At 39.7% G+C, this 15,671-nt stretch overlaps 1 protein-coding gene across 3 annotated transcripts; it reads right to left on the bottom strand.

The window, feature by feature from the left end:
- Positions 1-2,144: 2,144 nt before the first annotated feature.
- Positions 2,145-3,732, bottom strand: LOC114464483 (putative protein TPRXL). 3 transcript variants are annotated; one of them, XM_028448716.1, is made up of 4 exons: positions 3,593-3,732; positions 3,197-3,429; positions 3,046-3,105; positions 2,145-2,712 (listed from the first exon to the last, which is right to left on the bottom strand). In XM_028448716.1, the coding sequence occupies exons 2-4, from the start codon at positions 3,244-3,246 to the stop codon at positions 2,403-2,405; spliced, it is 420 nt and encodes a 139-aa protein (XP_028304517.1). In that variant the 5' UTR covers positions 3,247-3,429; positions 3,593-3,732; the 3' UTR covers positions 2,145-2,402. The 3 variants fall into 3 exon arrangements, with proteins under 3 accessions (XP_028304517.1, XP_028304519.1, XP_028304518.1); XM_028448718.1 differs by having other exon boundaries at positions 3,049-3,105; XM_028448717.1 differs by having other exon boundaries at positions 3,197-3,526; positions 3,593-3,703.
- Between the last annotated feature and the right edge of the window lie 11,939 nt (positions 3,733-15,671).

Genomic DNA, 15,671 nt, shown 5'->3' with positions numbered 1-15,671 from the left:
AACACCAATGGCTGTTCGAGACAAAATGATTCAGTTAGGGTGGGTTAGCATTAGTTATCATCAGTTAAAATAAAATTGAATCTATAACACCAACAGCTGTTAGAGACAGAATGGTCGAGTTGGTATTACTTAGCATTAATTAGCATAAAACTGAATCTATAACGCCAACGACTGTTAGAGACAGGATGATTCAGTTAGCATGGTTTAGCATTAATTAACATCATTTAGAAAAAAAACTGAGTGAATCTATAACACCAACAACTGTTAGAGACAGGATGATTCAGTTAGTGTGGGTTAGCATTAGTGAATAACAATTAGCATAAAACTGATTCTAAAACATCAATGACTGTTAGAAATAAAATATTGAAATTAGCATTGGTTAGCATTAGTTAGAATAAAACTTAGTATATATCACCAATAACTGTTAAAGAGACAGGATAATTCAGTTAGCATTGATTAGCAATATTTAGCATAAAACTGAATCTAAAACACCAACAACTGTTACATAGACAGATTGATTCGGTTTACATGGGTCAGATTCAGTTTGCCTAAAACTGAATATTTAACACCAATGACTGTTCGAGACAGAATGAGTCAGGTATCATGGGTAAGCATTAGTTAGCATAAGTTAGAATAAGACTGAATCTAAATCACCAACGACTGTTAGAGACAGAATGATTCAGTTAACATGGGTTGGAATTAATTAGCATAAAATAGAATCCATAACACCAATAACAGAATGATTCGGTTAACATGGTTTAGCATCAGTTTGCTTAAAACTGAATCACTAACACCAATAACTGTTAAAGACAAGATGATTCAGTTAGCATTAGCTAGCTTCACGTAACATAAAACTTAATCTATAACACCAATGACTGTTATAGAGACTGAATGACTCGGTTAACATGGGTTAGAAAAAGAAAGTCACCTGAAAGAAACGAGGAAAAAGAGACACATAGGGGAAAGCTCAACTAAAGTGCATACCAAGGCTACAATGTTTCCGCTACTCTTGTTCCTAATGGTAAAGAACAACTGGAAGGGAGAATCAGATATATGGAAGAAGAGCTAAAGAAAAACTCTTCGCCCAACTCGTTTCTCCTCCCAGAATTGATAAAGCGGGTTGTTAACCACAGAAAAAAACTAAAAGCAGACATGTGACCTCACTACTTTCCCCTGCGCTGAAGACTTTACCAATCCAGACTAACTGGGCCATGGCACATGCTGATTACTGTTAAAAACAGACTCAATCACAAAGTGCCAATGTTCTGCCGGTGACACTCTGCAGCAAAGTGCTTGTGAAATTGAAGCAAGTTGAGACAAGTAATGTCAAAGGCATCTGCCATACCGACGTAGTGGCAGCAGGAGGGGCGAGGCCATGTGCCTGCACACGGCTGCTTGCCCGCCCCCAGTGGCTTTTTTGGCACTTCTGTGTGTGCCAAGGAATTTTTTTCCCTAATGCCACATTGTGCCCCTCACTAAAGGAGCATAGTTTGGGACCTGCCTTTTCCCCCTCTTCTTACCTCCTGTTTTCCACTTCCCATCTAAGAGGCACTGCCTTTGTGGCAACTCACAGTACTCCCGCTCCTGTACTCCCATGTTATATGTGATTGTTTGTTCATGTTTCTTGGACGGGATGTAACTGAAACTGAATTTTCCCTCAGGGATAAATAAAGTATTCTGAATCTGAATCAAATACAGAGACAACAAGTTCCTAGCTGTTGTGGGCTGCACAGAAGAAGAAACCTCTCGAGAAGGCTTGAAAGTTCAAAATCATTATCACATTTTGGATGTAGAGCCTGGTTCATTCAATAAGTTCTATCTTACTGTCAAAAACACGTGTCCGCATGATGACACTTTGTAAAAGTAACCAATGATCTCCTCTTAACATCAGACAGAGGGTTGGTCTCAGCTCTGGTGCTCTTAGATCTCAGTGCAGCCTTCGATACAGTGGATCATCATCTACTGCTGCAGAGACTGGAAAGTGTTTTTGGGATTAAAGAAACATAGCTGGGTTGGTTTAAATCCTACCTATCAGACAGAACCCACTTTGTTCATGTTAATAATCTCTCCTCAGTGCATGCCAGAGTTAATCATGGAGTTCCACAAGGTTCAGTTTTGGGACCAATAGGTATATCAGGAATATCTTGGCCCAGAGTGATGCTGAAAAATTAATCCATGCATTTGTTACATCCAGATTAGATTATTGTAACTCCCTACATTCAGGATGTCCTAGTTACTAACTAAAAACTTTCCAGTTAATTCAAAATGCTGCAGCTCGAATACTAACAGGTACTAACAGGAGAGAGCATCTTTCTTCAGTATTGGCTTCCCTTCATTGGCTTCCTGTAAAATCTAGAATTGAGTTTAAAAACCTCCTGTTACAAAAATGCAAATACAAAATGTTACCCCAAAAACCAGACTGGGGAACAATGCCGAGCGGCAGGCCATACAGGACTGGAGAGAGCTGGTCGGGCGGTCTGCAGGTCGAGGGACCGACGCTCAGACGAGGAGCAGGCGTCCGGCGGCCTCCCATGAGGCGGAGCAGGTGAGGCGGACTTCCTTGGCGGGCCAGACGAAGAGGGCTCTGGCAAGCCGGCGGCCTGGTGCGGTGAGCTGGCACTGGTGGCGACGTTGGCGGCCTGGTGCGGGGAGCCGGCACTGGCAGTGACGTTGGACTGGAAGCTAGGAGACCCAGGAACGCTAGCCTGGAAGCTAGGGAGGCACAGAAGGCATCCAAACTTGTAAACATCAAAGTTAGTGTTCCGCTTGAGTTAGTTTGTATAGATTTTCTATCGCTCAAGCCAGACTCAAAAGACACACGAAACATACTGGTTATAACCAATTACTTTACAAAATATGCCCAAGCATATCCAACCAAAGATCAGACAGCTAAGACTGTTGCTTCTGTGCTGTGGGAGAATTTCATAAGTCACTATGGTTTCCCGCCTAGATTACATAGTGATCAAGTGGCCTGGCTTTGAATCAGAGATTGTCGCAGAACTATGCAAGTTAGCTGGTATCTCTAAAAGTAGAACAACACCTTACCACCTTAGGGGAAATCCAGTTGAAAGATTCAAACAGGACTCTGTTAACCTTTTGGGTACGCTGGAGGACAAAAAGAAGGAGTGGAGGAAATACGTCAGAACCCTGGTACACGCTTATAATTGTACTAGGAAAGATTCAACTGGGTAAGCACCTTTTCTTCTCATGTTTGGGAGAGAGCCTCATCTTCCCATTGATCTCCATTTTTGCATCAGTCCTTAGGGTCACAGCTCCACTACACACTCACAATATGTGCAAGACATAAAACAAAGACAGACATGCTTATGTCCTGAGAAGAGAAAGTGGTTGAACAAGAAATGTTCGGATGCAAAAGTGACAGCCTTGCCTTTGGAGGTAGGGGACAGGGTCCTCGTGAGAAACCTTAGTCTGAGAAAGAAACACAAGATATCTGACGAATGGGAATCCACTGTGTATATGGTTATCAAACAGATTGAGGAAAGCATCCCTGTTTCTGTTGTCAGGCCTGAAAATGAAGATGGCAGATTGCAGGTCCTGCATCGCAACTTCTTTCTTCCTTCTGGGTTCTTACCTGTGAACCTGGAGCCAGATGTTGGGGAGGAAGATGGCCAAGCAGCTCCTATGCAAACTCTTGTTGCAAATGACGGAGGAAAACTTGCTGAAACATTGTTGTCTGCTGGAGTGAATGAAAAGGATTGGGAAACACGGTGTGTGACTCATCTATACTTGGAGGCTGGTTTGCAAACTGAATATGTGTTGCACAATCTCCTGAATCCTAAAGCTCCAGACTTTACTTCTGATCAACCTTGTCTGTCAGATAGTCCAATTCAATACTATGGTAGGCCACAAAGACAATGGGCTCAACCAGCTTATTTGAGTGATTACCAGCCCAATGTCATTGTCCACCCATAAAATAGACTTTTTCATTGTTTCTCCTTCTAAAGCCTGTTACGGCAAGATTTGCGGTTGACCTCATTTGGAGACATGATTTATTGCTCTGGTTGAATGATGGAGTCCAGTCGGAGCATTGATGATTTTATAAAAAAGTTTATTCTAAAACTAAGTAAAAAAAAAGACAAAGATGGAACAAAAGTAGTGACCGTCCGAATTGAACGTCCGAAAGCAGAGCCGCTCCCTCTAACAGTTTCAGCTTAAGGTTTTATACAGATAAAAGAAGAGTTCCACCCTCAGGAGGAGAAGGAGGGAGGGCTTATAAACAAAGCTAGGCCCTTGTTCTAGAGTGTTTTCTTGTGTGTCGTGAAAAAGAAAATCTCAGTGGCCTTGTCGGTTCCCCCTTCATCGTTCGGTCAACCTCCGTCTCAGCATCAGCTGGTGTCGGCAATCATCTGCTTGGATCCATGTCGCCCGCTCCGCGACCTTCACATTTCCGGTCGGCGTTGTAGATGATTGGTTGTTGTCTGAGGAAGGGTAGTCTCCACACACCTGGCAACCTCTCTTGGGATCGGCTGGTACCTGAACAGAAGAGGGGGGGGGGGGGGGAAAAAAAACAAAACAAAACAAAACAAAACAAAACAAAACTTTTCAGATCCTAAAAGAATCACACAATGGTTAGGTGTGGGTTAGTGAGCTTTTAGCCATGCTAGCTCAATGTTATCTGTAGCCCATTCGCAGGAAGTATTAATTCGATTCTCTTTTCCTGGAGCAAGGAGAAGCATAGCTGGAGTTGCAGTGATTCTCAAACTGTGGTACGTCTACTTACCTGGTGAGAAGCAACAATTTGAGAACCACTGTTTACAAGGACATGCAAGTCGGACGGAGAAGGACATGCAAGTCGGAGGGAGTGTGGAGTGTGGTTACATGTCTTCTCAAGATGAATATATACAATTGGGAGACATGGAGATGTGAGAAAGCTAAATAAGTTTAACCAAATAAATAAATAATGTTATTTATTTATTTAAAGTGTTTGTTTTATTTTTCTTTGCAATCTCTTATTTGTGAAGGAGAAATCTTATTCTATCCTTTATTTATTCTGAATAATGTTAACACTCCACACCTAATTACATAGCCTAATTCTTTTATAAAGCTGAATTTGTCAGTTCATTTATTTCATTATTTTCCCTCATAATTATTATTTGAGATGTAATTTACTTAATTTTGAAGGTCAATTGGTGGCAAAAGTGTCTCCTATTCTGTGTCTGAACCAGAGTTTAGCAAGATTATTGGCCCTTTAAGGTTAGACAGGATTAAAGTTAAGTTGAGTCGAACAATCATATTGTCTTTTGCTCTCTGTATTTATCCCATTCGTAGGAGTGACGAGCCCCAGCACGGTTTGGAGAGCTTCCTTAAATGCTTGGAAGTTACTTAACTTTAAACTATCTCTTATTTCAATCAATTATCAAGAATTTCAGGAGGACCCTTTTTTAATCTCAGGCGACCCAGATTGGGCCACCAACCCAATGTTGAGAACACTTAATTTTTCCCTTAAAAGTGTCTAAACCCAGTGAAGGTGTTTTATGGTCTTGCACGCTAAGTGCTGGTGGAACAAGAAGAAAATGGTTGGAGGGTTTTGAGGTATATTTTCCTATGATAAAATATAAATCAAAAATCAGAGGGACGTTGGCCCCTCCCTTCCCTTTTTTTACATAAGAATGCATTTGGATTCTTAAAACCATATGATAAATATCATTGGAAAATCACTTATCTGATCATTTTGGATGTGTCTCTGTTTTCCTCTCTCTTGTGTCCGCCTGCCTTTGTGCCCTCCAGCCTCCTCGACCTCCTCCTCCTCAGCCTTAAAAGGTCAAAGCCAGGGTCAACTGTACGCTCCCTTTGGAAATTTGAAGATCTGTCCCCACTTTCGCAGTTGGATTGGAAGTCTCTGTAGTCTCTGGAATAGATATTATGTTAGAACATCCACAATATGTCATATTGTCACGTGTCTATTTCAATCCCAGTTATAGTTATGGACAATACTTCCCTTTAATTCTCATCCTTCATCATAAGAAGCAGTGACCAGGCATGGCGGCGAAGGAGGTAGGATCGGAGTCGAAAAGGTGGTGGCATTTTCTATTTGGAAACACTCAGAAACAGAAAGAGAGGAAAACATTAAGACTTAAACGAATAATTTAAAATATCTCTTTTCTTTAGTTGGATTTGATTCGTCTCCTTTGAGTATACAGCCAGCGACCTGTATATTGGAAAAAACTACACAATAACAACAACTAAGACGAAGACATAGACAAGTGCACACAACAACGAGTATACACATACAACAACAAAAACATGGACACTGAACATGAAGAGTAAGGTCAGTCAAGGTCAATTCCACTGAAAGTGGTATCATATATAAAAAACGTCATTTGGTGTTTTTAAACACCCAGAAAAATAACCTTTAAAACCTGGTAAACTTTTTGGAAGGCCCAAGGCCTAAAACCATAATTTTTTTTAACAAGCAGCAGTGTTTTCTGAACACCCCACTACATAATTGGCAAAAACAGGAAGAAGATCTAGTGCATCAAAACCCAGGAGGAAAGGAAGGTGAAACAGAGGAACATGTGTCGTCAAACAGCCATTCATCGGTCAATCACTCAATGACACGTCCACGGCACATTCGCACTCACTCTCAGGCATACATAACGTGTCATCATTCAGTCACTCATGCACCGCACACGTTCATGCCTCAATTTTCACGTCCATGCATTCACAAGGTTTTGCTGCATAGTGTCTAAGTAGAATATAGGCCTCATCTAACCCACCAGCGCCGATAGCCAGTCCACCTCCTCTCTCGGGGTCAATGAGCTCTTATTGCCCCCCTCATGCTTGGCAACCTTTTAGTGTTAATTAATTGCTTTTCACTGGTATCATCTGATTGCTAAGAGGTACGCTCCTTTTTACTTCCGCCTTTGCGGAGTCTACACTTAGATTATTGCCCATGTGGTACTGACAGTCTGCTCATCTGCTGATCAAGCAGGAATTGCACGGCCGTGCCTAACTCAACAAACTCAACCCCGGTACCAAACCGGGGGAAACTCACCCGCCGTCCGTCTCCAGAAATGTAAAAAAGAATCTCTGAATCAGCAGGGCTCAACCACCGCTCTTGAAAATAAGAGTTTGGGAGAATAACTCAACCTCGGTACCATACCGAGGGAAAATTTCGCACAACTGTCAGGACTTTATTGGGCACCTCTAAGATTGAACGGAGCACGCAACCTCTAATAACCCTCACTCTAAGGGAACGTAGAAATTTGTTCAGACCTGACCTATGGCTCCAAGATGGCTGCGCCCTGCGACGTGCTGCAGGCTTAAGCATCAAAGATATGTTTTTTTCTTGCCTAAAGTGTGAATAAGAAACAAAAAGTAGCACAGGAAAAGTTTGCGATGGGCCCGAAGAAAGCAGCGGAGGCAAAGATGGAGAATGATATGGAGGAAATCCGGGAATCTCTAAGTCTGGGGAGCTAATGAAAGTGACGCAACAGCAGTACAACAGTACACCGTAATGGAAGATGTTATAATTACAGGTCTTACAATCAAGCCGCACTCTTACGCCAGAGCAACTATGGATGGCAGAAATATAAGTGAGAATGCACATGCCGAGGATTTGCAAATGCTGGAAGAGCAAGTTGTGAACTTTCTGGCAGAGAAGGACGTCTACCTGGATCCGACTGCCATCTCGGCATGCCACACTTTACCGCGGAAGGACAAGGCTAATCCAGCTATTATTTTGCGTTTTGCAAATCGCAAACATAAAACGGAACTCATGCGTCAAGGAAAGAAGTTAAAAGGAACGTCTGTGTATCTGAATGATCATCTAACAAAGAAAGCGGCTGGAATTGCCAGAGAAGCGCGTATCCTAAAAAAAAATGGGAAGAACAAAGCGACATGGACGAGGAATTGTAAGATATTCATCCAGCTAAATGGGCACACTCCGGAACAAGCTAAAGTCATACTGGTAAGAGAAATGAAAGACCTTGACCAAATCAAATAATGTTGCAAATTCCACTGAGTATACTTACAACTCGTGAGAAGATAAGTCATAGTGTTTATGGGAAAGACAATTGTGCCCAGATGGGAGGACATGGATGCTCACAGGCCACATCTAGCCTTATTATTATTTTTAGTTACGCAGCGGATGTTTCCTGGAGGAATAATTTAACACGAAGTAGGCGACGGATTGATGGATATTTTTTTGTTAGACTGAGGATATACTGTAACTCTGCAAATGGACAGTGTGTGTTCGTCTTGCGTTGGATGGAAGGCTTGCGTTTTGGTACTTTTTTCTCAAAGGATATAATGACAGTGAGTTCTAATAATATTCAGTGGAGTCGACAAGTGGATATGGATATTTCAAACACTCGGACTTTGGACTTTGGACTTGGGAGTACTGGGAACTGTACGGGACATCTCCAAATAGACAGGAGTTTTCTGCGTGCGTCTGATTGCGTGCTGTTTGTGCGCGTGTGTGATTGTCAGCGCGTCGCTTGGGCATAAATGTGGATGTGTACGTTGTGTGTGTACGTGTCCTGCGTGCGTGTGCGTGAGTATGCGCTCCATGAGCGTGAGTGGTCCTGTGGTTGGGTGTGTCCAACGCTATGCGCTTTCGGGGGGAATGTGTGTGTATGATAAAACTAAAAACAAATGTATGACAGTGAGGATGAATTGAGCGAAGTGGATATTGATAACAATGATACAGAATATATAAATGGTAGTGAAGACATTCTTTTGTACGAGGATACAAATTATCGAGTAAATGAGTTTGGCTGTGACATAGATCCGGATAAGCATTTGTTTAATAATATAATTAATGATTGTGATTACTATACTGACGAGCAATTTAAACGCATTAATATGAATGGAGCCTTTAGCATTATACACTTTAATAGTAGGAGTTTGAACAAAAATTATAACAAAATTAAACAATATCTTAGTCAGTTTAATAAATTCAGTGTCATTGCTGTTTCTGAGACTTGGTTGGATGCAGATAGGTGCTGTGAAGTTCAATTAGATGGATTTGAATTGTTCACTACAAATCGGATAAATAAAAGAGGTGGGGGCGTTGCACTATGCATAGATACAGATCTGAGGTTTAAAAAGATTGATAGCAAGTCAACCACCATCGATGATGTTTTGGAGTGTATAACATGTGAAATTATTGTAGAAAAGTCTAAAAATATTGTTGTTAGTTGTGTGTACAGAACACCTGGATCATGTCTAGACATTTTCAATAAAAAAATGGACAGCCTTTTTAGTAATTTAAACAAGGTCCATATTGTGTGTGGTGACTTTAATATCAATCTACTGAACCCTCAGAAAAATTTAAGAACAACAGACTTCATTAATACTATGTATAGCAACTCTCTTTTTCCCCTTATTGTTAAGCCAACCAGAATTACCACGGACACATCAACGTTAATAGATAATATATTTACTAATCAATTAGCAAGTCAAATTACAGCTGGAGTACTTATCAATGATATCACTGACCATCTTCCTATTTTTAGTATTTTTAAACAACCAAAATAAATGATTTCAAATATGTAAGACATCGAACACCTGAAGCTATTGCTGCTCTCAGGGGGGACTTATGTGCCCAAACTTGGGAAGAAGTGTATGCAACTCCTGACCCTGATAAGGCATACAATGCCTTCCTACTTACCCTAATCCAATTGTATGACCAGCACTGTCCGTGTAAGAAATACTATACTAAAAACAAAAACAGCCAGGATAAACCATGGCTAACCAAGGGCATAGCTAAGGCTTGTAAAAGAAAACAACAACTCTATAGAGTACATTTAAAGCAAAGGACTAAACAAACTGAAGAAAGATATAAAATGTATAAAAATAAGTCTCAAAATAATAAGATTCAATAAAAAAGTATACTATCACAAATTGCTGGAGCAGAACAAGAGTGATATCCAGGGTACCTGGAAGGTATTGAATGGCATTATCAGGAATGGAAGAAAAAAGGAAGAATATCCAAATTACTTCACAATGAATAATTCAATCATCAGTGAAAAAAAGGAAATTGCTAATGCATTTAATAGTTTTTTTGTCAGTGTTGGGCCGAAGTTAGCCAATGAAATTGTGCTACCAAGCAATGCCAATGAATTTGAAGAAATGAATATTAAAAATAATCTAAACTCACTTTTCATTAAAAGTGTTAGTGAGAGCAAAATCATTGAAATTGTACATTCCTTCAAAACTAAGAGATCAACAGATGGATCTGATATAGATATGGTCCTCGTGAAAGATATCATTGATTTTATTGTTACTCCTTTCATGTATATATGTAATCAGTCTTTCTCAATGGGTATCTTTCCGAGTAAAATGAAAACTGCCAAAGTAATACCTATTTTGAAAAGTGGAGAAAAGCACCAGTTTACCAATTACAGACCGATCTCAATACTCTCGCAGTTTTCAAAAATACTGGAAAAGCTATTTGTGAAACGACTTGATAGCTTTGTAGACAAGCATAACCTGTTAAGTGAACATCAGTATGGTTTTAGATCCAATAGGTCCACTTCAATGGCAGTTACGGAACTAGTAGAAAAGATATCAACATCTATTGAGAACAGTGAGTATGCTGTTGGAGTCTTTATTGACCTTAGCAAGGCCTTTGACACAATAGACCTTTCATTGCTTTTAAATAAATTAGAAAGGTATGGTGTCAGGGGCTTAGCACATGATTGGCTAAAAAGTTATCTAAGTGACTGAAATCAGTATGTACATATTGATAATATCAACTCAATGGAGGCAAAAATAACCCACGGAGTTCCTCAGGGCTCCGTTTTGGGACCTAAACTATTTATTATGTACATTAATGAAATCAGCGAAGTCCTCAACAAATTACAACGTATTCTATTTGCCGATGATACCAGTTTGTATTGTTCGGGAAAAGATCTTGAGCAGCTTTTGAACACAGTAGGAACTGAACTTAAGATACTTAAAAAGTGGTTTGATGTAAATAAACTTTTCATAAATCTGCATAAAACTAAATATATTGTATTTGGAAACAAGGAAGTAAACAAACCATGTCGAATCAAAATTGGGGAGGTAGAAATTGAAAGGGTGTATGTTACAAAGTTTTTGGGAATCAATATTGATTAAGTTAAATTGGAAAGCACACATAAATACACTAAAGACAAAAATTTCCAAACTTATTGCCATACTGTATAAAATAAAAACCTCTGTGAATCAAAATGCATTATATATACTGTACAATTCCCTCATCCTTCCATACCTTAGCTATTGTGTGGAAATATGGGGGAATACCTATAAAACTAATATACAACCCATCTTCTTATTACAAAAGAAAGCAATTAGAGTGATCAGCCATTCAGAATACCTTGCTCCAACAAATCCACTTTTTATTAGATTAAAAATCTTAAAATTGCATGATCTTGTTGATGTCTACACAGCAGCTGTGATGTACAAGGCTCACAATCTCATGCTTCCTCACTGTTTACAAAAGATGTTTCAAACTAGAGAATCAAGATATAACCTCAGAGGAACTGATCTGCTACAAAAACCCATGGCGAAGAGTAATACTAAGAGGAGGTGTTTATCAGTCAAAGGAGTTGATCTATGGAACGGTCTACCTATACAAAGGGCTCCAAAACTATTCATGCATTTAAGAAAATGTACAAGTTAAATATTATAGAGAAGTATAGAACACTTGAATGAAACATTAGAAAAGAAGTTGATCGAGGATGCTTAATATAATTTTGATTGTTGACGTTTAAGTTTTGTGCTTACATGTTACCATCGTTGGTATGAGAGAAACTGTATAATTGTGTCATCTTTGGACATACAGTAGTGTTTCAGTTGTAAAAGGGGTTAGGCAAAATAAGTCTTGACTTCAGCTTAAACCCCTTTCGGTCAGGCATCATTTAGCGGTTGACATTCTTAATGTATACATATTTTTTTTTTTCCTGTCGTGTAATGTGTGGGATCTTTGAATGACCTTAGATCTGGATGTTCACAATGACCGAAGAAATAAACTAACTAACTAACTAAACTAACTAACTAAGAACGGTCTTCGGTTACCAAGCTGCACATTAAATCAGGTGGACCACTATCCCCCAAAGAGCGCTTTCCCTAGCAAGGTTTATCCTTTTTCTGCACATTAAACCAGGACTTCTTGTTTGAAAAGTAATTGCCTATGTACTCATAGCAACTAATGGGACAGTTTTCTCAGGAAAAATTTGGTACCCCCCCTGCTGTCGAGTGGCTTTGGGCCGGCAAGACAGTCCGACGCGGTAAGGAGGAGGCACGCAAAATGAAAACGATGAATGTTGAACTAGGCTGTCTGTCGCAAGCAGCTTCAAAAAGGGTAAGGTACAGATTGTTTACGAGGGTATCGGTGAAAAATGTCAAAATGTAAACTTGGTTGAGGCTGCAGTCCTCAATCTCTGTCTCAATTTTCCTGAAATTGAGTAAAAACAAAAGAGTAAAAGAAGAATCGTTCAGAAATAACAAAGGAGAAAAACGTGTGAGCTCACAAAAATTATGGCCAATAAAAAAATAAAAAATTAAAACTTCAGCTCCAAAAGCTGAGGCAACAGAGGGCTCTTTCTTCAGCGGATGTAACCATATCTTGCATTGTGGGGGGCCTCCCCTCAACAAGAAAATAAAATGAAAGAAAAGCAAACAAAAACAACCTTATCAGTAACACTATTTTCTTCCCTTTTGTTTGTTCTTTTCTCATAAAGGCAAAAGCAGTGTAAATAAATGAGCAACATAATGAATAAAAGCAAAGTTCTCATCAAAACGATGGACAACTTGGGAAAATACGAAGGATCCACCTAAACAACAACACTACTGATGGTAATCATGGATATGGACCCAGATCTATATAAACACTGGAAACAAAACTCAGACTGTGATTATTTTACGGAGACCGATTTAAATGTGAAACCAAGAGTAAAAAAGGTCTGTCATTTATTCATTTCAATTACTAGGTGGTGGGGTGATTAAGGATTACATTAAATTTAAATTCAAAGTGTTTATTGTCATATGTGCAGTTAGAAACACGTTTTTTTTTATACAATGAAATTACTGCCTTGCTTATGAGCTGGGATATAATAATGTGTTTATACAAGTTAAATCTAACAGTGGAAAATACAACACTGCCAATAAAACTAACAACAGCAGTTAGAAACACGCTTATGAACTAAGATATATTACATTAAAATACTGCCTTGCTTGTGAACTGGGATGTAGTGATGTGTTTATACAAGTTGGATCTGATCCCATCATCAGACAGTGGAGGATACAACACTGCCAATGGAACTAACAACAGCTGGATTACCCTTGATGTAGAGACAAAACAAGGTGACATTGTGGATGAAAAGGGAAAAACCTTCCAAACACCTTCGAAAGAGGAACTATTCTTGAACTGGAGGAATGCTAACAACGTCTGGCAGGGAACAAGGCCAACACAAACAAAGATAGAGAGGACAACACTGACTACAGATGGACGTTCAGAAGAAATCAAGAATGTTTGACCAGAGAGACATGTAAACCCATGTAAATTTGCGATGGTAAAACAGGGGACGGGACCCGGATAAGCAAACTGCTTCTCTCGTCTCCTTTTTCGGCATGTACAAAAAAAGAAAAAAAAAAAAGAAAAAAAAAAAAAAAAAGTGAATGTAACCATGTCGGAAATAAACTGAATAAATAAATAAAAATAAATAAATAAAGATAAATGATGGGCACACATGGTCTCATGTGGCAAACAGAAGGGTTCTGTGTGAAGTTCTGGTGGTTCTCATAGTTATGAATGTGGGTGTGTGACTGTATGTCTGGTCTGTCTGCATGTGAGAGAATAAATGAAAACAAAATAATCTAGTGCACAGTCAGAAGATAGAGGGGTTAGTATTGTCCTATCGAAGGAGAAGCTTGTTGGCTATTTGCTAGTTGTCCCCCTCCATGCCAAAGTTCAAGGCTAAGGTGAAATAGCACTACCACTAAAGGCTGTGGTGGACTTCTTATGGCTTGGTTTCCTTGTGGCTTTTGAAACAGTGTCTTTTTTGGTGAAGATATTCCAGCAGACGTGTGATCAGTCTGCAGTTGCTGCCCATCATTCAGGCAGTAATCGTGGCGTTTAACTCGCAACTCATTGGTGGGGGAGTGTCCAACCAACTCCGACGCCCACAGGTTCTCAGTCTTTGATGATGGGGCAGGATGTGTTAATCCCAGCATTGGCATGCGGCCCATTCATAGACGATGAAGAGTTGACTTGGGACTGAGCGAGTTATTTCAGCATTGCTTTGCTGAATGGGAGCTGAGTCCTTTGATAGTCCATTTCCTTCTAATGCTTGGTCCTTTGAATGATGTTGACATTTCATTAGCATAAGAGTTGAAGGTGATTTCATTCATTAAGAGCTTTCATTGAAGATGTCGTTTCTTCAAGGACAACCGCAAAGCAAACAGAAACTAACAATAAAATAATAAAAAATGATAATGATGATAACAGTAATATTAAAATAAAATAAAATGAAATACTGTATTCATCTGTGTGTGTGTTTGAGTGTGTTGCTCATATTCATTTTAGAGTGGACCCCAGATATATCAAACATGAAATCAAATGAAATTTAAAATAAAAATTAAATATAAAAAAAAAATAAAAATAGTGTCTGTGTGTAATGGCACTATTCTGTAGGCAGGGGGAAGAGGTGAGAAATCACAATGTTGTGTCACAAGTGTGTAGTGCCATGTGTGTCACTAAACTGGCCAGTGAGGGGCGCTACCTCTCTCTTTCCTTTGAGTGTGTGTGTGTGTGTGACTTCTCCCTCTCTCTCTCGTGCGTGCGTGCGTGTTTGGCTCTCTCTCTTTCTCTCTCTGTGTGTGTGCGTGTGCGCTCTGTGCGTGCGTGTGCTTCCCTCTCTCTCTCTCTCTTTCCTTGTGCGTGGGTGTGTGGGTGTAATTGTGTGTGTGTGTGTGTGTGTGTGTGTGTGTGTGTGTGTGTGTGTGTGTGTGTGTGTGTGTGTGTGTGTGAGACTATCTCTCTGAAAAAAACCAAGGCGCACAGAAACACAAAGATAAAAAAAAGAAGTAAAACTCACCGAAAGCATGATCTGAGTTCACATCATACCAAGATTGTATATGCGTATGCATATATTTTTTGTTTATTGGGTTGTTCATCTGTTTGATTCCCATTATCAGTGTTTTACTCTCTGTAGTCTTCACTACAATTTAGGTTAGGTTTGGGGTTTTAATCTATTTTTATATCGGTACAGAGGTGAACTCAGTACATGGCAGCGGGGTGTTTTGGAAACTTTGGTTGCCTGTCTATCTTATGGTCAGGACCTCACGGGCTGTCCGTGGAGGTGCCTGAACAAAACCAAAGTAAATAATGACCAGCCCGAAGAAAAACAGAGGGAACCCACAGCATTAAAAAGCAAAGAACTTCAACCATTTGAGCCTTTCTCATGGCAGTCTATTCACTGTCAAAACACAGAACAGCTGAAGATCAAGATCAAAGCTGAAAATCAATACAATGCTTGACTGGTTACCTTTCTATCAACACAGAGCGAATATATATGTAAATGAAAATTTATATATATATATATATATATATATATATATATATAAAGGCAGCTTTACCTTAATAGTCAAAATTGGTGTTTGAGGTTCAACCGATGGTTCGTGCTCCAGTCTCTGTCCGAGGGCCGACCACCGTGGGGCAGCCC

The sequence above is a fragment of the Gouania willdenowi genome, chromosome 6 (assembly GCF_900634775.1).
Source record: "Gouania willdenowi chromosome 6, fGouWil2.1, whole genome shotgun sequence".
NCBI lineage: Eukaryota > Metazoa > Chordata > Actinopteri > Blenniiformes > Gobiesocidae > Gouania > Gouania willdenowi.
This window is presented reverse-complemented; position numbering and strand designations above follow the sequence as displayed.

What these genes read in the sequence shown, in the direction of transcription:
- LOC114464483 (XM_028448716.1), bottom strand. Translation starts at nt 3,246, where the DNA reads ATGGAGATCAATGGGAAGATGAGGCTCTCTCCCAAACATGAGAAGAAA. An exon ending in CCCAAACATGAGAAGAAAAG is followed by an intron (nt 3,106 to 3,196) that starts GTGCTTACCCAG and finishes TTTGTCCTCCAG; the next exon opens with CGTACCCAAAAGGTTAACAG. An exon ending in ACTGGATTTCCCCTAAGGTG is followed by an intron (nt 2,713 to 3,045) that starts GTAAGGTGTTGT and finishes GTGCCTCCCTAG; the next exon opens with CTTCCAGGCTAGCGTTCCTG.